The sequence below is a fragment of the Hippocampus bargibanti genome, linkage group LG09, assembly GCF_051943395.1.
Source record: "Hippocampus bargibanti isolate YZ-2025 linkage group LG09, ASM5194339v1, whole genome shotgun sequence".
Lineage (NCBI taxonomy): Eukaryota > Metazoa > Chordata > Actinopteri > Syngnathiformes > Syngnathidae > Hippocampus > Hippocampus bargibanti.
Genome location: NC_142742.1, coordinates 24898501 through 24918172, shown reverse-complemented (window position 1 = coordinate 24918172; position 19672 = coordinate 24898501). Strand labels below are relative to the sequence as shown.

Here is a 19672-nt window from a genome sequence, read left to right as displayed (position 1 = left end):
CTAACTGGCTAATAGATAGCTTCCTTCTTGTCGGAAGCCACCGGTCAACTGTCCAAAATGGAAAGAAGACAAAAATGTTGACACCGAACTCATCCCAGAGGGAAAAGGGACTTTTTGATAGACGCCATTGGGAAAAAGGATGTCGTTGCGGCCCTACGTGGAAATGACAAGGAGATTTTCCCTCACATTTGTTGACTTTCCAAAAAGAAAAGAAGAATGCATTGATGTGGGAACTGTGTTTCTACTTCTTTCTTTCCTTTCCTCTGCCTTCATCACTTTGCTGCTGTGTTACTTCCGGGTTGAGTGATTGCTGGCGCGAATGGCTGCCGCTGCTCACCCGCACAAAAAAAGTTATCCCGTGACTGTAAAGTGTCCCTGAGAGTTTTGAAAGGTGCTTAGACATTGAATGTATTATTATTGTGAAGATTAAGATTGATGGATGTAAGTTGGTGGTGTTTTTTTTTTTTTTTTTCTTTCCTGGGTGATGCGATTGACGGATGCTCCCAATGGCTCCTGTCTGTCATTTTTGTTGCCTTTGGTGTTGTTGGAGCGTCCCTACCTCGTCCCGTCCTCGTCCCGTCCTCGTCTTTCCTCGTCTTGGTCCTCTGGCTTGCCGTCTCCTTCCTTGCCTGTGCCGTTCGTGTGCTGTGTTGGGACATGGACCAGCCTCCCCCTCCTCTTCTCCCTTCCTCTCCCGGCTCCCTCCGATGCTCCTCCTCCCTCCGTGGCTCCGCCTCCCTCGCCCTCCCCGCCAGCAGCGAGCGAGCTTGCGCGTATGTCGTCAGGCCGCTTATGTAAGAGGGCGAGGAGGCAACGGCGAGCGCATCGTCCCGCGCCGGTCGCTCGTCTGCGTCCAGCTCGCGCTCCCTCGCCTTCCTTTTGCCGCGCGGCGCCCGCCGTCCATTTGGGCAGGGAGGCAGCCGGGGACGAATGGTCGTGCACGGGGAGGGCGCCGCCCCTCCGCCGCCGCGCAGGTGAGGCCGGACCGGGATTTCGGGGGGAGGGGGGGGGGCCTCTCGGATGGGCTCCCGGTGTTTTGGAATGATCGGCAAAATGGCCGCCACCGTCGTCGTCTTCATCGTCGAGATCCTTTGATGAGTCAGCATCTTGTCGGTATCGATCGTGGCCGGCGGCCCGCCGTTGCCGCGGCGATGAGCGGCCGCTATGTTTGGACCTTTGATTGGGAAGACGTCAGCGCTTGGCCGCTGGCGGCCTCGCGCGCTAATCCCAGATTGAAGGTGACGTCGCACGCCGCGCCAACCCCGCCGTTAGCTTTCTATGAGTGGGTTGAGTGAACGCCGACACGTGTGGCTGCCGCTGCTCACCTACGGAAAAACCAACCCTGTGACTGTAAAGTGACCTTGAGAGTTTGGAAAGGCGCTTAGAAATCAAGTGGATTATTATTAGTAGTAGTAGTATTATTATTAGTCTTCTTATTATCATTTGCTAGCTATTTGCCACCTTGAGAATTGCAAAGCCTGACAGCAGTCGGTAGGAACGAGCGGCGGTACCTCTCCTTCTTGCAGCGCGGGTGTAATAGTCTCTGGCTAAAGGAGCTACCCAGTGCTGTCAGGGTGGGCAGGAGGGGGTGGGAGGGGCTGTCCATCATAGCCTTTAGTTTAGCTAGCGTCCGTCTGTTGCCCACCTCCTCCACAAAGTCCAGCGAGCAGCCCACGACAGAAGTGGCCCTCTTGACCAGGCGCTCCAGTCTTTTCCCGTCCCGGGTGGTGATGCTGCCTGACCAGCAGACAATTCCATAGTGGATGGCGGAAGCCACCACGGAGTCATAGAAAGTCTTTAGGAGTGACCCCTGAACTCCAAAAGACCTCAGTTTCCTGAGTAGGAAGAGGCGACTCTGTCCCTTTTTGAAGCGCCTTTCAAAGCTCTCAAGGACACTTTACAGTCACAGACAAGCATAGTGCATGCTATCATCAATAAAATACAATCACAAATAGAATACAATAAATAAAATACAAGTCTAAATAGAAACTAGAGAAAGAGCTACACAGAAAATGCACATTTAAATAGGTGGCTTTTGAGATGTTACCAATGTTGGGAGGAAGTGAGTTTGGGGGCAGAGCGGCTGAAAGCTCTGTCCCCCATAATGCTGAGACGGTCAGGGGGGCGCACACAGATAGCATTCCAAAAACATGCATGGCAGGCTGATCGAACACCCCTAATTGTCCCTTGGTGCGAGTGTGAGAGGGAATGCTTGCCTGTCTCTGGCAAGCGATTCAGGGTGTCCCCCGCCGAGTGTCCGAAGACGGCTGCGTTAGGCTCGTCAGCCGTCCTCCCGCCGTCCGCGAGCGTTCACAGCGATGGCGTCGGCGGTCGCTTGGGTTAGTTTTGCGAGCGCGGGTCCCGTCTTGACGCGTGCGGCCTTGTTCCCCGGCAGGGCGATGTCCTCGGCCGCCACCACGCCGCCGTCCGTGGACAAAGTGGACGGATTTTCCCGCAAGTCGGTCAGGAAGGCCAAGCAGAAGCGCTCGCAGAGCTCGTCCCAGTTCCGCTCTCAAGGCAAACCCATCGAGCTGACGCCGTTGCCACTGCTCAAAGGTAAGTCACTCGCACGCCACGACGCCACGCACGTTTGGGGTCGCCTGGACCGGCGGGGCTGGCCTGGCCTGGCCTGGCCTGGCCTGGCCTGCCTGCACCCGTTGGCCCGCCGCAATTTCCCGGTCACGGGGATCAAACCCTCCAAAATAGCCGCCACCCGCTCACCCGGTCTGCTTCCCCTTCGCCCCAGGAGAAACCCGAGCTTGCCCGGCGATGACGTTGCCATATTAAAGTTAGCCCGTTAGCTTCGTCGCGGCTGCCGTCTCAAAAGGAGGGCGGATCCCAGGCAAAACCTTCTCCAAGGATTTGTTTCCGCCAAAGGCTTTGACTCCTTTCGCTCCCGCGGCGGAGGGTCGGTCTCCTGACCCGGAAGGTCGGGGGGGTCAGTCCTCGGCCTTGTCCACCGCGTCTCCGCAAGCGAGCGACTGAACCCTCAAGCGGGGGTCACGGCGTGAGGCGCTTTGAGCGCCCGGAGTCCCGTTTGCGGTGACAACGGCGGCGAGCGCTTGAGCCACGCTTTGTTTGACGTCTGCGCAGACGTGGCGGCGCCCGAGCAGCCGGAGCTGTTCCTGAAGAAGCTGGCGCAGTGCTGCACCGTCTTTGACTTCATGGACACGCTGTCGGACCTGAAGATGAAGGAGTACAAGCGCTCCACCCTCAACGAGCTGGTGGACTACGTCACCGTCAGCCGCGGCTACCTGACGGAGCAGGCCTACCCCGAAGTGGTCAAAATGGTGAGCCGGTCGCCGTCACCCGTGCCGGGACGGGGTCCTCATGCCCCTCCCCCGCCTCCTCGCAGGTGTTTCACAACATATTCCGGACCCTCCCGCCGAGCGACAGTAACGAGTTTGACCCCGAGGAGGACGAGCCCACGCTGGAGGCGTCTTGGCCTCACTTACAGGTGAGCGCCGGTTGGCCCCGCCTCCCCGGCCACCGTTTGTGACGTCCGCCCTTCTCCTCAGTTGGTGTACGAGTTCTTCATTCGCTTCTTGGAAAGTCAAGAGTTCCAGCCCAGCATTGCCAAAAAGTACATCGACCAGAAGTTTGTCCTGCAGGTGCACCCTCATTCACACCCGCACGCTTCCACCTAGAGGGGGGGGGGGGGGGGGGGGGGTGTAAGTTGCATTCCAGACCACCCACCCCCGGTCTGCCAGTGTGCATTTCTTTCCGGCTGCATCAGAAAAGAAAAGCCGCTTGGGGCGTGGCCATGTTTGGGCCATCAAACCCGCAACAAATAAGGATACAAATACAGTGATACCTGGTTTACAAACACCTTGGCTAACAAACTTTTCGGCTTACGAACATTAAATTCACGAGAATTTAATCTTGGCATACAAACTATTTTTCGGGATACACACGCAGCGCCACAATAAGTGATGTGTCGTTTGCGAACGAGCCGTTCTCCTAACAAGGAAATGGCAGCAGATTTTTTTTGTCCTCTATTCCCGCCCCCAGTTTTCGGTTAAAGCCGCACGTGATTGGTCAAGAACGCAGCAGCGAGGGGAGGGGTTACAGAAACAGAGCTGCAAATAAAAATAGATAGGCAGACAACAGTGAGAGAGTGTGAAAATGGATAGAATACACAGTGAAATTGCTAAACAGAACACAATTGATGAGGAACTGGGTCAAATTATCGCGGAGAGAAAGCACGGCAACTTCAGTCGGGTATCATCAAGAGGCAACTACATCAACGACCATCACAAAGGTCGTTGATGCACTCCGAGACTAATAAAGGTTAATCCAATCCAAAACCACTATATTATACAGTACAGTTTATTTCTTTCATTCTAATTAATACCATAGCACATTTATTATACATAAAATAAGGTCTATTTTGTGTAGTTTTAAAAAATTAGAAAGTAGAAAATGATGTTTTATGGGGACCTGGGAACGGATTATTCTCATTTGAATGGTTTCCTATGGGAAATTAATGTTTGGATACACACTTTTTGCCTTACGCACTCTGTCTGGGAACCAATGAAGTTGGTAAAGCAAGGTATTACTGTCATCTGCTGTCGCTGATGTTTGGTGGCCTCCGTCGATGGATGGTCTGCGCCTTGAAAACGTGATGATGTGATGTTTGTCTTTTGCAACCCCCCCCGCAGCTCCTGGAGCTGTTTGACAGCGAGGACCCTCGGGAGCGAGACTACCTGAAGACGGTCCTGCATAGAATCTACGGCAAATTCCTGGGACTGAGGGCTTTTATACGAAAACAGATCAATAATATTTTTCTACGGTCAGCGGCCGCCGCAAGCACGCAGGACCACTTTGAAATGTTGTCTTTTGGTGTGAAACGTGCCTTTTTCTTTGTCTGCCCGCCTGCCACAGTTTTGTTTATGAGACGGAGCACTTCAACGGAGTGGCGGAACTGCTGGAGATCCTGGGCAGGTACGTGGACCCCAACTCCCACCCTCCCCCCTTGGTCAGTAAGAACTGTCGGAGAGCCGAAATGTCCGCCGAGAGTCCAGCTGTGGACTTGCGACGCCGTTCTCCTTGAAATACGGCCAACGCGACGTGACGCGAAAGAAGCAACTTTGTCTTTGAGCGGCCAGACGAATGACGGCTTTTTTGTGGGTGTGTGCGCCCGTGCAGCATCATCAACGGTTTTGCGCTGCCGCTGAAGGCGGAGCATAAGCAGTTTCTGGTCAAAGTTCTGATCCCGCTGCACACCGTCCGCACCCTGTCGCTCTTCCACGCGCAGGTATAAACAATCACAATCCGGCGCCGCCCAATCCGGCTGCCCGATCGCATCCGAGCCGTCTTCTTCTTCTTCTTCTTCTTTTGTGCAGTTGGCGTACTGCATAGTCCAGTTCCTGGAGAAAGACCCCACATTAACAGAACCGGTGAGTGGGCGGGCACAGACGGCGCTTTTGGTTCCGGAACCAAATGTTTTGTTTTGTTAGGTGATCCGAGGCTTGCTGAAGTTCTGGCCCAAAACGTGCAGTCAAAAAGAGGTGAGCCGCTTCTTGCGCCACTTTGCGGGTCCGCTTGAGACCTTTGACCTCCCGCCAGGTGATGTTTCTGGGCGAGCTGGAGGAGATCCTGGACGTGATCGAGCCCACCCAGTTCGTTAAGATCCAGGAGCCGCTCTTCAAGCAGATTTCCAGATGCGTGTCCAGCCCTCACTTCCAGGTGCGCCGCCACGCGGACGACGGGCGCGCTCGCCCAGGCCTGGCGCTCACTCGGCTGGCGCTCTTTGTGCTGCGCAGGTGGCGGAGCGGGCGCTCTACTACTGGAACAACGAGTACATCATGAGCCTGATTGAGGAGAACTCCAGCGTCATCCTGCCCATCATGTTCGCCAGCCTCTACCGCATCTCCAAGGAGCACTGGAACCCGTGAGGCAAAGTCGCTCGCCGTCGCTCGCCTGGTTCGCGGGGTGCCAAAGTCCGGTCCCGGAGTGGCCCTTGTTTTGGGGGGGAGTGGGACAAGCAAATTTATTTTATTTTGAAGTTAACACCAGGATATGTGATACAGTGATACCTCGGTTTACGAAAATTTTACCTTGGCTTACGAACTTTTCGGTTTACGAAAATTTTACCTTGTCATACGAACTATTTTTCAGGATACACACGAAGCGCCACAATGAGCGGTGAACGAGCCCGTTCTCGAAACAAGAAAATGGCAGCTCACTTGTTTTTTTTTTTCCTCTATTCCCTGCCCCCGGTCTTTGGTTAAAGCCACGTGATTGGTCAAGAACTAGCAGTGAGGGGGGTCGGGGGAGGTTAAACATTAAAGAGACACAGTGTGAGAAAATGGATAGAAAACAGTGAAATTTGGACTCGTTTCAACCTTATTGATAGTTCAAAGGCAGAGTGTAGACTGCAAGGTTAAAATATCCCATCAATCAGGCTCCACAAATAACCCGCACAAGCCATCTGTACACTTGATGCAAAAAGCTTATCAACCCAGCTAAACAGAACACAATTGATGATGAACTAGGTAAAATGATGGCAGAGAAAGCACCTCCTTCTTTCACCATCTTGAGGAACGATCCTCAAGATGGTGAAAGAAGGTTACGTTCCTCATCAAGTGTTTCATGCTGATGAAAGCGGCCACTCCATTCCATCAAGCCATCAACAACCATCACAAAGGCCAATAAAACCACTTTATTATACAGTACAGTTTTACATTAGAGGGACACTTCATATTTGAGGCTTTCGAGAGAACGTCAGACTGAGATGGTTTGGACCAGATGTCCAGAGGAGAGAGACCCACTATATGGGGAGAAGGATGCTGAGCCTTGAACTGCCAGGCAGGAGACCGAGAGGAAGACCCAAGAGGAGCTTTATGGATCTCATCAAAGAGGACATGAAGGTAGCTGGTGTGCGAGAAGAGGATGCACAAAACTGTGATAGATGGAGGACATTGATTCGCTGTGGCGACCGACCCCTGAGGGGAAAAGAAGAAGATTATACAGTACAGTTTATTTATTTCATTATAATACCATAGCACATGTATTATACATAAAATAAGGTGTATTGTGTGTAGTTTTAAGGCTTATTTAGTCGAAAATGATGTTTTATGGGGACCTGGGAACAGATTATTCTCATTTCAATGGTTTCCTATGGGAAATGAATGTTTGGGATACCCACTTTTTGCCTTACACACTCTGTCTGGGAACCAATTAAGTTGGTAAGCCAAGGTATCACCAAACACCAGCGTGCCCGTTTGATAAGTTGGCATTTTGTGGTGACACCATTTTGCTAACATCCTCTGGATCGATCGATAGCCACTGCTTTGACTATTCTACCCTGACGTCGATGCCAAACTCGATGTTCCAAAAAAAAAGAATGTCAACATGTAAGTATTTTCTGTCGGGGAAGCCAAAAAGATTTGAACTCCAAACAATCGGATTTGAGCCACACTATCTTGACATGATTGCTAGATTGACATTTGACCACCAAATGGCGCAAGTGTACTAAAACAGGCAAAAAAAACCTCTAAAACTACTGTACATATACTATTACTACTACTGCGCGTGTGGCTGCCGCTGCTCACCCGCAGAAAAAAATATCCTGTGACTGTAGTGTCCTTAGAAGGTACTTCTACTCAAATGTATTATTACTAATATTAATTAGAAGGTAATGTCAATTAGAAGGTACTTCTAATCAAATGTATTATTACTAATACTAATATCCTAATACTACGACTAATACTAATACTTCTAATACTACTAATACTAATATTACTAATACTACTAATGCTAATAAAACTACAAATACTATTACTGTTACTTCGGGCTTGAGTGAACGCTGGCTGGCACGTGTGGCTGCCGCTGCCCACTCGCAGAAAAAAATATCCTGTGACTGTAAAGTGTACTTGAGAGTATTGAAAGGCGCTTTGAAATCAAATGTATTATTATTATTACTAATACTGTTCCCGGCTGAGTGAATGCTGGCATGTGTGGCTGCCGCTGCTCACCTGCAGAAAAAAACTATCCTGTGACTGGAAAATGAAATGTATTATTATTATGATAAAAAATGCTTCCCTTGAGGGTCGGTCTTTGGCACGCTCCCCTCCCCCATCCGTGGGAGCCTCCTGCCGCTGAGCCCCCTCCTCCCCCCTTTGTGTTGTCGGGCAGGGCCATCGTGGCGCTGGTCTACAACGTGCTGAAGGCCTTCATGGAGATGAACAGTACTTTATTCGACGAGCTCACCGCCACCTACAAGTCGGACCGCCAGCGGTAAGAAACGGGGCGCTAACCCCGGGGCGCCCCTCCCCCCCCCTCCCCATGACGTTGCCATTTGTTGAGCGCAGGGAGAAGAAGAAGGAGAAGGAGCGCGAGGAGCTGTGGAAGAAGCTGGAGGACTTGGAGCTGAAGCGAGGCCTACGGAGCGACGCCATCATCCCCACTTAACACCGGACACCCCCACAAGTCCCCCCGCCCCCCTGCCGCTGGTCTCTTCACTTGTTTTTTTTTTTTTTTCTTCTTCTTCTTCTGTTGTTGTTTTTTGTTTTCTTCTTCTTGTGTTTGTGCGATGACTTTCCACTAGATTCATCAACACGTCTGTTTTCATGCTTTCAACAACACTGTAAATATTTTTTTTCTTTTTCCCTTCAACTGATATTATTACAAACGGACGGGAAAAAAACAAACAATAACAATAAAAAAAAATACACTCAATGAGAACATGAAAAAAGAAGGTTTGGAACTTTGTTGCCTTTGTCACACTTTTTCCGAAAAAGGAGCTTCGAGACGTGCGTTTTTCTTGAGTGCCACTGGAGGGCGCCCGCGGACCGAAAGTCACAAAACGGGCCCCGAATTGGCGGCCGTGACGTCACTGACTGACTGCTCGCGGGAAAGAAGAGGCTGAAAAAGTCAATGGCTGACGTGTTGATCACATCGGCGGGTGAGAGGAGGCCGAGCTTCAATTGCGTCCATTGAAAGCCGCTTTGTGTGTGTGTGTGTGTGTGTGTGTGTGTGTGTGTGTGTGTGTGTGTGTGTGTGTGTGTGTGTGTGTGTGTGTGTGTGTGTGTGTGTGTGTGTGTGTGTGTGTTTACCGGGCAGGCTTTTGAGTCTGCGAAGTGCGCTACCCGTTTGGGCCATCAGAGGGCGCCCGCAGCCAGTCAGCCCTCACAAGTCAGTCGCCTCGTCTTCTTCGCCTTTCATTTTGTCTTTCTTTCTATCTATCTGTCTTTTTTATGTCTATCTTTTTTCTGACTGTCTTTCTTTCTGTCTGTGTGTCTGTCTGTATGTCTTTCTATATTTTTTCTTTCTGTCTTTGTCTTTCTTTCTGTCTTTTTTCTGTCTTTGTCTTTCAGTCTGTCTTTCTGTCTTTGTCATTCTGTCTGTCTGTCTTTTTTTTTGTCTGTCTTTGTCTTTCTGCCTGCTTGTCTGTCTGTGTCTCTGTCTTTCTTTGTTGTTGGTCTGGTGTTTGGTGACATGCTCGTCTTGTCCGTTTGCGCGCTGCGGATGAGAAGGTGTGATGTGAACTAGCGAGATTCAATGTGGGTATTGCAGAGTTTGGGGGCGGAGCTGCTGAAAGCCCCGTCCCCCAGACGGGCAGAGGGGGGCACACAGATGTGGAGGGAGGAAGAGGATCTGAGAGGGAATCGAAATTTGAAGAAGGTCAGATAGGTGTGGGGGGGCGTGGCAAGGTTATGGATAGCGCAAAATGTATAAAGAAGAATTTTCTAGTTGATTCTCTATTTGAGCGGGAGCCAGTGGAGCTCTTGGTGATGTGGTGAAAGGAGGAGGTTCTGCTGATGATCCGGCCGGAAGAATTCTGGACCAGTTGAAGTTTGTGGAGACGCCAAAGAGAAGTGAATTGCAACGGTCAATCCGGGAGGTGGCATGACTCTGAACGATGATAGCAGCGGTGTAAGGAGTGAGAGACGGGCCAAGACCATTGATGCCTCCTTGGTCCGATCAACGGCGTTATGGGGCCTTTGCCCCGGTCCCTTTCGGACGTTCTTCCCTTTGCTCTTTTCAAGCGCCCGAGCGGGCATCTATATTAAGCAACGGGGGGGCAGGGGTGGTGGCGCCCCCTCTCCGATGTCCCTCCCGGTTGGTCTGTGGTCGCACGTCAGAGTTGTTAAATTGCGGTGTGTGCGCGAGCGTTGCGCTAGCTTCCTCGGCCGCCGTCCTCCACTTGTGGTCTGGACTTCTTCTGGCCCGGAGAGCTTTTCTGGTCACCGGCGTCGCAGGTAAGCTGAACGTCCTCGCCGCCCAAAAACAGACGAAGGGAAAGGACTGTCGGGTAGGATACCCCCCCCATTGCCCTCCCGTGTGGCGATGATGCGTTTTTGTGGGAGGACAAAAGTTGAAGCTAAGCCGAGTGCAGCAACAGCAGCACGTGTTGGAGTGAAGTGAGCTATTTTCAGCGCCGCGACCTTCTCCCAAATGCTAAGTGGCGCGAGTTGCGCTGGGCACGTGACCGGCGCCCTGGTCTTTGCCTCGCCCGATGAGCCTTCCAGATGGTTCTCCCTTCTCACTTGCGACTTGTTTCTTGATGGACGGACGGACGGAGGGAGGTGCTTCTTGACCTCTGGCCATGTTTTTCTTGCCTTCCACAAAGGGGCAGCATTTCCCTTTTTCCCATGTTAGGGCTTTGTTACAGCTTCACAGGAGCTCGGTGGCCATTGTGTGCCTTTTTTTTGGGGTGAGAGATTTTCCCCCAATGTTGCCTCAAAATGGCCCAAATAAATTCTTTAATCGATTGCAAACATGTATGCTTTCCTCTTCAGAACTATTTGAATCATATTCATAACTGGATGTGTAACAAGAAAGCATATTATCCGAATCTGAAGCCATTGTTTGGATTCTCCAGCAATGCAAGACGTCTTGGGGTGACGCCACGAAGAAGGGGGCGGGACCTCCTGAAACTGGCCACTTACGCGTCATTTTTTTTTTCAGATTTTGGACACTTGAAGTCATTTTGATTGGTGTTTTGCATTTGACTAAAAATATCAGACTGCGTGTTTTGGCTAATTTAGATGCTACAAAAGTTTTTCTGATGTCAGTTAGTAAACAAAAACGCGATGTCGGTTGTCCTTTGAGGCTTAGAAAGTAGAAAAGGATGTTTTATGGGGACCTGGGAACGGATTACTCTCATTTTAATGGTTTCTTATGGGAAATTAATTTTTGGGATGCACACTTTTTGCCTGACACACTCTGTCTGGGCACCAATTAAGTTCGTAAGCCAAGGTATCACTGTATTGTATTTTGTCGAGTTGCCCTCATTTCAAGCTCAGATAACTCCCGACCAATATCATTGAGAGTTGTCAAAAGCCCCGCCCACGACCCTCCCATCCTCGATGGCTGCAAGTTGGGTCGACTAAATGCCATCTGAGTAGCGTTGCGGCGCTTTTGCGGCGCCTTTCGCGCCGGTTTGCAGCCGAGTCATTTTGAGACAAGGAAATCACCTTGACGGCAGCTCACGCGTCCGTCCCACACGTGGGGAACAGGCCAACCTTGAGATGATTGGCATGCCGGGTGGTAAGCGCGCGCGGGTGCCTCGCCAATTGTTTGGCTCCGCCCAACGTCAACACAAACTCGCGCGAATGTTCCGGCAGCCGGGTTTCCTTCCGTTGTTTGTTTGTGCGCAGGCGCCATGTTGCCGGCGGGCGACCGCTGAGTCCAAATGGCTTCCGGGGACCCCGATGACGTCATGGGGGAGACAGGCTCCGCCCCTCTGGACATCGACAATCTCCTGGTGCTGCTGCAGGGTCAGTCACCTCACAATTTATTCGGGAATAGAAAGTAGGAAGTAGAGCGCCATTCCCCAATTTGTTGTTCTTTTTTGGGTGCTGATAAAGCGCTGCTCAGAACTCTGTGTGACGTTTTGCGAGGTGGTGATGGCGGGTGCGGATCCCAAAAAGCAGGCAGGAGGTTGTTTGACAAATTGTATTAAATTAAAGTCAGCAGGAACAAAATGTAAAACATCAAAATGATCTGAACGGAAAAAAAGTATCGAAAGAAAACCAAGTGTAAAAGTCCGCCAAGGTTAAAGAAACACATGCACAGCCTACAATGCACGCCATTGCAGACAAAGCATGCAACAAACAATGAACCGACACCGGATGGTCGTGCCGGGAGTCCTTTTAAGTGTCACTGATGAAAACGACCAGCACCTGCGAGCAGGGCTGACGTCGCTTCCCGTCGGTCGCCAATCCGAACGTGGCGGTCCGCCACTGATCGGGACGACCGGCACCTGTGCAGGTGCGGGCGGGGCCGACAGCGCCCCCCGTTGGTCGCCAACCAGATCATGACACTCTGGTTGTGTTTTTTTTCCTTCCACAAAGAGGCAGCCTTTGTCTTTTTTCCATATTAGCGCTTTGTTAATAATAATAATAATACAGTTCATTTCGAAGCACCTTTCAAAACTCTCAAGGTCATTTTACAGTCACTGGATATTTTTTTCTGCGGGTGAGAAGCGGCAGCCACAAGCGCCAGCGTTCACTAAACCCGGAAGTAACAAAGTGCAACAAAATAACTAAATAACAAACAATATGACAACAAAAAAGACACAGAGTGTCATTCATTCTCCAGCACTTTGTGTGAAAGCGCTAAATGTATGTATTGTCTTGTATTTCCTTGTATTTTAGACAGCCACCCCCATTTCAAGCTCACATAACTCCACACCCATATCATTTAGGAATGAACTCATTTTTTTCTGATGAAAGAAGATCAAATCATTGTCATCAATGAGCTGGCTATCTATCCATGTAGCTGGCTATCTATTATTATCTGTGAGCTAGTGAGCTAGCTTTCTATCTATTTGAGTTACTTCTGGGTTGAGAGAACGCTGCTGCATGTGGCTTCCGCTGCTCACCCATAGAAAAATTCATCCTGTGACTGTAAAGTGACCTTGAGAGTTTTGAAAGGCGCTTAGAAATCAAATTTATTATTATTATTATTAGTAGTATGATTATTATGATTATACTTATGATTAAAAGACATGAAAACATGCAAAGGAGCTCCGCCCTGGTATGTGGGAAATGTCGGAGGTCATCCGACTCGTACCTCAAGGCGGAGACGCTCGTCAAAGCGTGACTGGCGGCGGAGCGAAGGGTTAAACCAGTTGGCATTTGATGGGCACGTCACCAGGGGGCGGGACTTAAGTCAGTCGGACCTGCTGGAAAAACTGTCGGACCAGAAAAGCTCCATTCAGCTTTCATCGGCTTTGCCTGCGTTGGCCTCGTGAAAACTTGCGCCGCCATGGGTGAGTTCATTTCTTCCCGCCAACAACCGCAACGTCGTCAACGTCGTCAACGTCGGGCAGATTCCAACTCACAAAGTTGAGAAAGTCGCTGCTGTTTTGCGCGGGCGCCGCTCGATTGGCCGCAAGGTGAACACCCGAAACAGGAAGTGATTGGATTGGATTGGATGTAGCTTTATTGGTCTGGCAGTGGAGAAATGGACATTTGACAGCAGCAAAGTTATGAAAGGAAAGAAAGAAGTAGAAAAACAAAATACAGGAGCTGCTGGAAAGGCAGCCACTCTCGAGGCGGCCATCTTGAAGTCAACAAAACAACAAGAAAAACTGAATAACAAAGAATACGACAACGCAAAGACACACAGAGTCATTCATTCTTCAGCACTTGCTGCACCCTCTTTGTGACATGAAGCAGACGATGATGTCGCGTTGTGAAACAAAAACCAAATGGTCGACATTCTTCTGACGGGAGAAAAAAAAATCCATATTGTGCTTGTGGATTGTCGATCGTCTTGAAGAAAATAAAGTTGTGACAATTTGAAATGAAGAAACGTGGTGGCAATGTTGTGTTTTTTTTTTTGCAGTGGAGCAGGAGCAGATCCAGAAAAGGACTTTCACCAACTGGGTCAACGCCCAGCTGGCACAGGTGAGCCACAAATCCAAGGCATTTGAATGCCTCGCGAGGATTGAACATTAGCGGAAGAACATTCCACCGGAATGATGAGCAACATCAAAGTAGGGACTCACCCGCCAAGCCCAAATTGGTACGACCCGAATGCGCATTCGTGACCAAATTTAAAGGACAACCGACGCCCCGGACAAGTTGTGGCCATCATTTGTCAAATGGCTTCAAATGACTTCTACTGAGCGTATTTGACAAAGATTCCACCGCATATAGCTAGCTATATTTGACCTTTTAAGACTCGCGCTGAATATTCAGGAAGTCTTGTTTTTGAGTTGATGACGACGCCTGACGTGACGTCACAGAGGGAACGCCCCCTGACCGAGAAAGCCACACACAATGCATTTTGCGGTACTTTGTTTGCTCTGAAAACATCGTGTTGATGGCGAAATTAGAAGGAAAACACCAATAACGCGATGGTGAATCGTTGTGTGTTGCATCAAGACTACTATTTGATACTAGTTGACACAAATTCCCAGCTGACGAATCAACCCATTTCCAACGGAGCTTGAGCGCCATCTTGTGCATTTTTTGGGTGCTACATTGGAGTCCTGACGGCTCGAATTGATACGGAAGGAACAAACATGTATGCTTTCCTCTTCAGAACTATTTGAATCATATTCATAACAAGAAAGCGTCTTCTCCCAATCTGAAGCCATTGTTTTGATTCTCGAGCAAGGCAAGACGTCCTGGCGTGATGTCACCAACAATGGGGCGGGGCCTCCTGAAACTGAAACTTTCTGAGGTCATTTTGATTGGTGTTTTGCATTTGACTCAAAATATCAGTCGGTTGTCCTTAAAGGACAAGCGACACCATTTTTTGGTGTTTTTCAAAATGATAGCATCTAAAATAGCCAAAACACGCCAGCTGATATTTTGAGTCAAAGGCAAAACACCAATCAAAATGAGTTCAAGTGTCTAAAAACTACTTCAATTTGAAACCGGAAATGGCCAGTTTCAGAAGGTCCCACCCCCTTGTTTGTGGTGTCACGCCAGGATACTCCTTCACAAACTGCCTTGCTCCAGAATCAAAACAATAATAATAATAATAATACGTGACATTTTCAAAGCTCTCAAGGACACAATGGCTTCAGAGAGTTCAGAATGGGAAAAAGATGCTTTCTTGTCACTCATCCAGTTATGAATATGATTCAAATAGTTCCGAAGAGGAAAGCATACATGTTTGCAATCGATTAAAGAAGTCCTTCTGTATCAATTCGAGCCGTGTATGACACAACTGGTGGAGGACACGACATATGAAGCATATATGAAGCTCAGTGAATAAGCAATATCGCATCAACTTCCGTGATATGTGGCATACAAGCACCATGAATAAGAAATAATGCGCTCCAAGATGTCAACATCAATGCAGATCGTTTCCTGGTTTTGCATGCAAAGTCCTTCAAGATGAAGAGTTACCAACTTCCAGAATATTCAGCGCAAGTCTTAAAAGGTCAAATCTAGCTTCAAGCGGTGGAATCTTTGTCAAATGCGCTCAGTAGAAGACATTTCAAGTGATGTGACAAATTATGGACACAACTTGTCCGGAGGTGTCGGTTGTCCTTGAAGCATTCAAGCGAGAATGTCTTCTCGATGCGTTCTTCAAATTGTCGCGTGGACTGATGAGCACGTTGCCAACTCAAGCAGTGGAAGGAAACGTTTCATGTTTCCTTCGGATGGAACCCGATGGGAGCAGGTAGAGTGAGAACAAACAGCATGGGACCCGAAATGGAGCCCTGCGGAACACCTACACGATAGACTATTTGGAAAACTTCAGTCATTGAATAAAGTTTTCACCGTCCTTATAGTCCGGTGCGGCTTATATATGGAAAACGTTAGACAACACACCATTCATTGCAGGTGCAAAACTGTGGTTATCCAGCTAGTTAGCTATTGTTTCTATTTCTCATTGTATTTTATTTATTATATTCTATTTTTAATTTTATTTATGATTGTATCTATGTGTGATTATGGTTGTGGCTATCTATGACTATCTATGATTAGGATTAGGACTAGTATTATTATTCGTATTATTTGTAATATTATTATTACTAATATTAATATTATGATTAGTATTCTTATGAGTATTCTTCTTCTTCTTATTATTATTATTATTAGGATTATTATTATTATTAGTAGTAGTAGTAGTACTAGTATTAGTACCATTAGTATTATTATGCTTAATATTATTATTATTTATATTATTCGTATTATTATTATTAGTAGTAGTATTATTAATAGTATTTTTTTATTGTTATTATTTTTATTTGTATTATTATTATTTTTATAATTATTATTTTCATTATTATTATTATTATTATTATTTGTGTTTTTATTATTTTTATTTGTATTATTATTATTATTTTCATTATTTTAGTTGTTATTATTATTTATTATTATTATTTGTGTTTTTATTTTTTTATGATTGTGTTCATTTATTTATTTATGTTTTTATTTATTCATATTTATTTAATATTATTATTATTATTATTATTATTATTATTATTATTATTATTATTATTATTGTTGTGGTTGTTATTGTTATTGTTATTGTGAGCACCCACCAGCGAAAATGGATCCATTTGTGGATGATGGGCTTGACCTTCCTGGCTCGGAAATATTGTGCATCAGCGCCCCCTGCCTGGCAGGAGGCCTTCAATCCTTTTTTTTTTAAATCAAAACAAAACGGCAACAAAGGCCAAAGTTGTCGTTTGAAAGCAAACGGAGAAGTTTTGAAGGTCACACTGAAGGATACTTGTCGGTGGTGCTGCTTTGGGCACCACCGAGCTCTGAAGAAGAAATAGAACAGAAGAAGACGGACAGCAACAGACGCAGTTGTTGACTCCCCACCAGGGTACAACCCAAAGCCCCCCTACCCTCCCCACGCGCCCCACACCTCCAAATGGCTCCAAGCAGCAAGTGTGTCCTTGACGCTGCTAAACATAGCCACCTCCCTTTCCCCCTCCAAAGGAATTGTTTGGCTAATAATAATCATCATCATCATAATAATCATAATTATACATTTGCTTTCTAAGCACCTTTCAAAAATCTCAAGGTCACTCTACAGTCACAGGATCTGTTTTTCTGTGGGTGAGCAGCGGCAGCCACATGCGCCAGCGTTCACTCAACCCAGAAGTAACTCAAATAGATAGGAAGCTAGCTAGCTAGCTTATAGATAACCAATAGATCGATGAAATAGATACCTTGAACTTAATTGTTTCCCAGAAAGTGTGTGTAAGGCGAAAAGTGCATCTTCCAAACATTAATTTCCCTTAGGAAACTATTAAAATGAGAATAATCCGTGCCCAGGTCCCCACAAAACATCATTTTCTACTAAATAATGAAGTCCAGTATTGGCGAAAATAATTGGTTTCAGGAATTAATGTTATGTTTGTTTTAATTGTCCATTTGTTATTTATTTTCATTTGTTATGTGAAGCGCTGCGTTACCATTGCAGCTGATGTGAAAGCGTTATAGAAATTAGGATGTATTGTGTTGTATTATACCTCAGATACATTCACTTCACACAGCATGAAATATTTCGCAATTTTGTTTCTTATAATATTGATCGCACAGGCCAACAGCAAATTTCAAACCAATTTAGGTGTCCCAAAAATTGCCTCCATTTTTGTTTTTTTCTTTAGCATATCCGGTTTTGAAGCTAGTTCTTTTTTTGGTGTGTTTTTCAATTTGAACTATAAAAGGTTGTGCAAGGTTGAGAAGGCTTCTTCAGCCGTCATCTGTACTTAAAAAAAAAAAAATGTGTGCGGGTGAGCAGCGGCAGCCACACGCGCCAGCGTTCACTCAACCCGCAAGTAACTCAAATAGAAGGAAAGATAGCTAGCTAATAGACAACTACTAGCTAGATAGATAGATAGCAAATAATTTCATTTCTAAGCGCCTTTCAAAACTCCTAAGGTCACGTTACAGTTTTTCTGTGGGTGAGCAGCGGCAGCCACACGCGCTAGCGTTCACTTAACTTGGAAGTCATACGTTTATGTTCACACACAAAAATAAAATAAAATAAAATAAATACAGTTGAAACCGTAGTTTATATTTATTTATTCACACACAAAAAAACAATCCTATTAAATAAAAAAAGTACAATAAAATAATAATTAAAAAAATGTATATTTGAAACCGTATGTTTGCCTACGTTGACAAAAAAATACTATAAGAAAATATTCAGTTGGAACCATACCTGCGTTTACACACACACACACACACACACACACACACACACACACACACACACACACACACACACACACACACACACACACACAGCTTTTTTCATCCGTTTCTGACATGAAATGAGACAATTTACCGTATTTTCTGCGCTACAAGGGGCACCAAAAAGCCTTTTTTTTTTTTTTTTTTTTCAAAAAAGTGACCCATGCGTCTTATTATCCAGTGTGCCTTATAGGAGGTATTTTTAAAAAATGCCATTTGATGAAGGTGCATCATAATTCGGTGCACTTTATAGTTCGGAAAATACGGTATTATCTTTCATCTGTTAATTATATTTACGCAAATCATTCCTTATGAGTGAAGACTTGTGACAGTCTTGCTAGCTATCAAGGTAGCAACCTAGCTATCATTTAGCTATCTGGATGGCTAGGTAGCTATCTACCCACTGAAAAAAAGTATCCTGTAACTGTAATGTGACCTTGAGAGTTTTGAAAGGCGCTGAAAATTAAATGTATTATTATTATTAGTGACTGTATCTATTAGCTAGCTACCTAGCGATCTCTTTGCTATCTATGAGCTGGCTGGCTATCTATCTAGCTAGCTATCATTTAGCTATCTGGCTGGCAAGGTAACTATCTATTAGCAACTGTATCTATTAGCTAGCTACCTAGCTATCTATTTGCTATCTATTAGCTGTCTAGCTGGCTGGCTATCTATCTAGCTAGCTATCATTTAGCTATCTGGCTGGCTAGGCAACTATCTATTAGCAACTGTATCTATTATCTAGCTACCTAGCTATCTATTTGCTGTCTTGCTGGCTGGCTAGCTACCTAGCTATCTATCATTTAGCTATCTGGATGGCTTAGTGACTGCATCTATTAGCTAGCGAGCTAGCATTCTATCTATTTGAGTTACTTTGGGGTTGAGTGAACGCTGGCGCATGTGGCTGCCGCTGCTCACCCACAGAAAAACTTATCCTGTGATTGCAAAGTGACCTTGAGAGTTTTGAAAGGCGCTTCTAAATCAAATGTATTATTATTATTATTATTATTATTATTATTATTATAAGCGAATCAAAGTTGATGAAGTGACTGTTTGGCTGCAACCTCGGCACTGACAAGAAAAGGCAGCGTCCCATTGCGTCTGCGCTAAAACGGTGCGCATTTTTTGTTGATTGGTTGGTTGATGCTAACGTTGCTCGAGATGAGAAAACGCAATCTTGCTAATCCATTGATGACACTTGAAGAGACGGCGCTTAACGGATTTCCCCCATAGAGGCGACCTCCGACCCGGGTGCTCGACCTCTTCAATGACTTCCGTGATGGCTCCAAACTTCTGGACCTGCTGGAGGTGATGAGCAACCAGCGCATCGTAAGTCCAAAAGTTACCGTGAGTAAAAAAAAAAACAAATGCTAACGCTAACGTCAGCGTCTGTTTGGCTCAGAGCCGAGAGCGAGGAAGGGGAACCTTCCAGCAAAGGAGCAACATCGAGAAAGGCCTGGCCTTTCTCCGACACAAATCGGTGAAGGTCCAAGTCTTTTGTTCGCCGTCGAGTTCGGGAAAGCTGATGGGGTCGCTCACCT

General features: G+C 46.8%; 2 protein-coding genes across 2 annotated transcripts in view; both read left to right on the top strand.

The window, feature by feature from the left end:
- The first annotated feature begins 596 nt into the window (after window positions 1-596).
- LOC148894124 (serine/threonine-protein phosphatase 2A 56 kDa regulatory subunit epsilon isoform) lies at window positions 597-8710 on the top strand. The gene is made up of 14 exons (XM_089005279.1): window positions 597-974; window positions 2396-2556; window positions 3094-3290; window positions 3356-3457; window positions 3519-3611; window positions 4662-4792; window positions 4885-4944; window positions 5149-5257; window positions 5346-5399; window positions 5460-5510; window positions 5569-5688; window positions 5766-5893; window positions 8140-8241; window positions 8316-8710. The coding sequence occupies exons 1-14, from the start codon at window positions 931-933 to the stop codon at window positions 8413-8415; spliced, it is 1452 nt and encodes a 483-aa protein (XP_088861405.1). The 5' UTR covers window positions 597-930; the 3' UTR covers window positions 8416-8710.
- Window positions 8711-9667: 957 nt separating this feature from the next.
- Window positions 9668-19672, top strand: part of syne2b (spectrin repeat containing, nuclear envelope 2b) — an 80242-nt gene continuing 70237 nt past the window's right edge. The window contains 5 exon segments of the mRNA XM_089005287.1: window positions 9668-10205; window positions 11607-11726; window positions 13801-13862; window positions 19365-19460; window positions 19534-19611. Of these exon segments, the coding sequence (XP_088861413.1) occupies window positions 11642-11726; window positions 13801-13862; window positions 19365-19460; window positions 19534-19611 (321 nt within the window). The 5' untranslated portion in view covers window positions 9668-10205; window positions 11607-11641.